Raw genomic sequence first — 4,647 nt, 5'->3', positions numbered from 1 at the left:
GATTGTATCATACTTGTGATTTGAACTCAAGGCTGTTTATTTGTAACCGTATATTCTTTCTTGTTAGCTTATTAATTTTTTTATCAAGAGAACAATTACTTTTAAAATGCTGCTTTTAGTTATACCTGTAAATGTTAAGTCATCTATTCTCTGTTTCATTTCATCTATTGCACTCCCACCATGCTTTTATTCTGTTCTCTTAATTTGATTGTTAGGGCCATTGGCTGAATTCTGTTAATCTCTTTGTAAAAAACAAATTTCACTCTTGAAGTAAATTTAAATCCTGTTCGCTAAAGATATAATCTAATTTATGTTGGTGTTGGAATTGACATAAAATTGGTGAATGTTTATACAAGGAAATGCTTAACATAGAGCTTTTAATTGTTATTATAGCATTGGCCTCAAATCAATGGTCGCTTTTATTGGATATGATTTGTTTTTATTTGAGATACACGAGCTCCCTTAGAAGACACTAAAAGAAAATAGTGTCGAAAAAGCTTAGTCTGTAAGAGTTAATTAGGCAGAGTCAGCTTCCATCTTTTAGAATTCATTGATGATTTTGAACTTGTTAAAAATGGTAATGGAATTGAAAACTAATGGTCATGGGAGCTTCTTAAATGATTCAAGAGATATTTACTTTCCAGTAGATGATGTGGAATATTTTTGAAACACTTGAGGAACAATGGGAAATCATATATTGTAGAAATGGCGGATGGTGATAATGGTTTATTGGTATTTGTGAAATATGAAAGCAATGATTTATTATTAGATTTCCTTAAAATAGATGCTGTCATAAGCTGAGGATATTATAGCTTTGTTGGAAAAGGAAATTTTGAAACTAAAAAAATGTGCATTTGTTGTAAACCAGAGTCACAATTTAATGAGATTGTTGACTTCTTCGGCTTTTTTACTAAGAAGTTGAAAACACACTAGAATGGAACAATTCTTTGGAGAGTTCAAATGCTCTCGAATTACTTTGTTTATTTTTAGATAGGAGAAGTGAAGCAATCCCAACAATTCAATAAACTTTAGATTGCTAGAATGAAATCCATTAAATCAGAGTGTGGTTTCGCATACTTATCTTTGATGGTTGTTGGTTTACCGAGAATTATGGATCTGAATAATTTGTAATTATTGTTTCACTGTCCATACATGACGTGTTACATATTATTGGCATTATCTATTGGTTATAGGCAAATGCGAACCATTGATTAGTTGTATCTTGCAGTTGTATTATTCATCTTTTTTCTTTGTTGGTCATGATTTTTTTTTAGATGATGATGGTGAGGAAGAAGAGACAGAGTATGGGAAGACAAAAGATTGCTATGAAGAGGATAGAGAATGAGGAGGCTAGACAAGTTTGTTTTTCGAAGCGGCGGGCGGGCTTGTTCAAGAAGGCTACGGAGCTTTCAATTCTATGTGGGGCGGAGATTGGTATAGTGGTGTTCTCACCGGCAGGTAAGCCTTTCTCGTTCGGCCACCCTTCGCTTGACTATATAACGAAACGATTCCTCGGTGGCGGTGGCAACAACAACGACGTTGAAGTGGTGGGGCCATTGTGTGGGATGTTCGTTGAAGGTCAAAAATTGCTTCAACTAAACCAAGAGCATGCAGGTGAGTACGATTTATGTTCAGGACTTAGTCCACTTAATAATTTTCCAAAAAAAAAAAGTAGATTTAGATTTGAGTCAAATTTTTTCAATATACTTATTTTTATATTTAGAAAATTTGTTATTAGAATATTTTTATAAAGATTATTATAAAATTATTATGACAAAACAGTTTTTAAAAAAGCTATAGTAGAAAGCATTTTTTTAACGCATAAATTTCTTAAAAATAATGAAAAAATTACGATCAAATAAAAATTATAACATGTTTCAAATAAAATATTAGTAAAGTACAAGATCTTTAAAAATTCAAGTGGTTTAATTAACAAATAAATCAACCTAATTATTTAGAAGTTACATGCAGGGTTGACGGAGAAGTTGGAGGAGGCGAGGAGAATGAGGGCGAAGTTGGAGGCTGGGGTTGCGGCCCAGCGGGGCAGGTCGGGTTTGTCGTGCGACGTGGAGGTGCATGAAATGTGTGTAGAGGATCTAGAGAGCTTCCAGAAGCGGCTCGAGGAGTTGCGAAGGGGCGTTACGAACAGGCGCGAGGAGCTCGAGATTCTCTGCATAGATACGAAGGTGGCAAGGGGAGGCGTTCCGCCACAATTGGGCTATGGAGGTTGGTATTTGGGTGGGTATAATGGATTATATTTAACACCGGCTCCGGTCGGCTGGTTCTATGGGCACGACCAAGACATGAATATGGGTTTTTCAGTTTGGTGATAGGTGGTATAGTTGAATTTTGATAAACTTTTGGCTTTTTATGATATTTGTTATTTGATTATATAAATATTTGCATGATTATTTTAAAATGATTTCTTCTAAAATTTTTGTTATTTAAATAAATTATTGTTTCTTCTAAAATTATTGTTATTTGATTATATAAATATTTGCATGATAAGCTTTTGGCTTTTTATTGATATTTGTTATTCTTAGACAAATGAATATGCTTTATTTTTATTCACATTAGTTAGTTTTGGAGTGAGCCATAAAAAATATTCTAACATTCAAACAATGGAAAAAAAAAAAAAAAAGTCAAATTATGTGTTAAGTAGAGTTGAGCAATTTGGCTAATGAAAAAAATAAATTAATGTGAGTTGACATTAAACTAATAAAAGTAATTAATTATAGTTTAGCTTTAGCTCATTTTTTAAATCAAGCATGATGTTTTAATATTATGTAAACATAAGTTGATTTTTGATTAAGGAACCTCGAATAATATTGTATAAAGAAACCTTAACTGATAAACTTTCAACAATCTTTAGTGCTTGCTCCTTCATGGTGGGCGATAAGGCCAAATTTATAGCTTTGATTAACTTACATGCAGCTTTCTTGATGCTTGTGGCATCATTGTTATCTGGAACAAGATTTTGTCTATGTTATAAACCCAACTGAGCTAATTATGTGCTTGGTGCATATGACTCTCTAGATAAAGATCTATAGAAACACTCCTTTTTCATCCTTAAATTATTTTCTTTTTTGTCTTTGTTCTTTATTCAGTGATGAGGCATTTACTTTAAGGCATATGTTATTATTTTGATCCCATGAACATTAACTCTGAATTAAGTTTGTCTTTTCTCTTGAATAGCATTCGTTGTATTACAATAATTACATGTGAAAGATAATCTCTCCCTTTAGATGGAACAAATATTACGTCCGGTCACCGAACGCGTTCATGGACCAATAATCATGCGCCACGTCACCTGAAACTCGGTATTGCTTGGCATACATTCATATACGTTCGAATTTGACCAGACATAATAATTATTCCTTCAAATGAGCAATAGGATTACATACATATTGAGCGTTGGTGATCTATGTTTTGATGAAGGTGAAACAAATGTAATTCATGAATTCTATGTAATGGATTTTCATCATTGGCTCATTGCAAGACTTTTCGCCATGCACAGATATCTTACCATTGATAGAGTTGAGGGCTCGAGTACCCCGACTCTAAAAGGTTAGGTTACTACCTGTCTCATTGACGTACAATTATATTTTCTTCTATATTTTAAAAGAAAACTAAATTTTATAAATTATTTTTTATTTTTTAAAATATAAATATAAACCACTATGATAAAAGATAAAATTTTTAAAACTTATCTCATATAAAAAGAATAATGTGACATATTGATTACAATCATGATAAAAAAAATCATAAATGAAGTTTAATATTATCAAATGTTTTATATTATCAACTTTCTCAATGGTAATTTGATTTTAAAATTATTTGTAGCAATAATTTTATAAAATGAAATATAACGAGTAAAAAAATAATGAAGCTCGGGCAAGCGAACGGAGGAAACAAGGCAGGCAAAAAAGAGGAAACGGAACGAATGAATGCAGCACTAGTAAGTGGTTTAAAAGAATGCAGCATTAGTACATTATAATTAAATATTAATTAAGCATTATGTTATAATTAATCAAGCAATATTAATTAAGCATATGGTTTAAATGAATTTATTTGGCGCATGAGAATAGAGCTGTCTTGAACTAATAACTTCTCAAATTGAATTTATTATTAATTAAGCAGCATATGATTTAAATAAATTTTTATTTGGCGTATGAGAATAGAGCTGTCTTGTATGAGAACAGATCCGTCTTAAATTAATCACTTCTCAAATAGAATTTATTACTAATTAAGAGCACTATTATCTATTATCTTTATAGAAAGTGATGAATGATAGAAATTGAAAAACCATATAAGAAAACTTTAATATTTGCAGGCCTAGCTAGGTAATGATATATTTCAATATTGTCTATGAATTGCTTTTACTTTTTAATATTGTTTTAAAACTTCTAAGATTTTATTAGTATCTTAGTGCCCTTAATCTCTTTTAGTAAATTGCTTTAATGGTAATGTTTGGTTGATGTGTTAGCTAGCTATGATCATAATTTGTTGCCATGTAAACAGTTGTATAAATTTAATGCTACCATATCATATGTATCAAGCAATCTGATAATATATTAGATTATCATAAAGTGCATGAAATTTTTTATTTTCATCTGTACACCCTACTAATTTTCATCATAAAATAAC

At 31.0% G+C, this 4,647-nt stretch overlaps 1 protein-coding gene across 1 annotated transcript; it reads left to right on the top strand.

Annotated features, from left to right (window-relative positions):
* The first annotated feature begins 705 nt into the window (after positions 1-705).
* Positions 706-2,330, top strand: LOC110111683 (agamous-like MADS-box protein AGL61). Its single transcript, XM_020843662.1, has 3 exons — positions 706-732; positions 1,275-1,614; positions 1,972-2,330. Exons 1-3 carry the CDS (start codon positions 706-708, stop codon positions 2,328-2,330), a joined length of 726 nt encoding a protein of 241 aa, XP_020699321.1.
* Positions 2,331-4,647: the final 2,317 nt, after the last annotated feature.

The sequence above is a fragment of the Dendrobium catenatum genome, unplaced genomic scaffold (genome assembly GCF_001605985.2).
Source record: "Dendrobium catenatum unplaced genomic scaffold, ASM160598v2 fragScaff_scaffold_1446, whole genome shotgun sequence".
Classification (NCBI taxonomy): domain Eukaryota; kingdom Viridiplantae; phylum Streptophyta; class Magnoliopsida; order Asparagales; family Orchidaceae; genus Dendrobium; species Dendrobium catenatum.
Note: the sequence above shows the minus strand (reverse complement) of the source record. Positions and strands in the feature narration are given on the sequence as shown.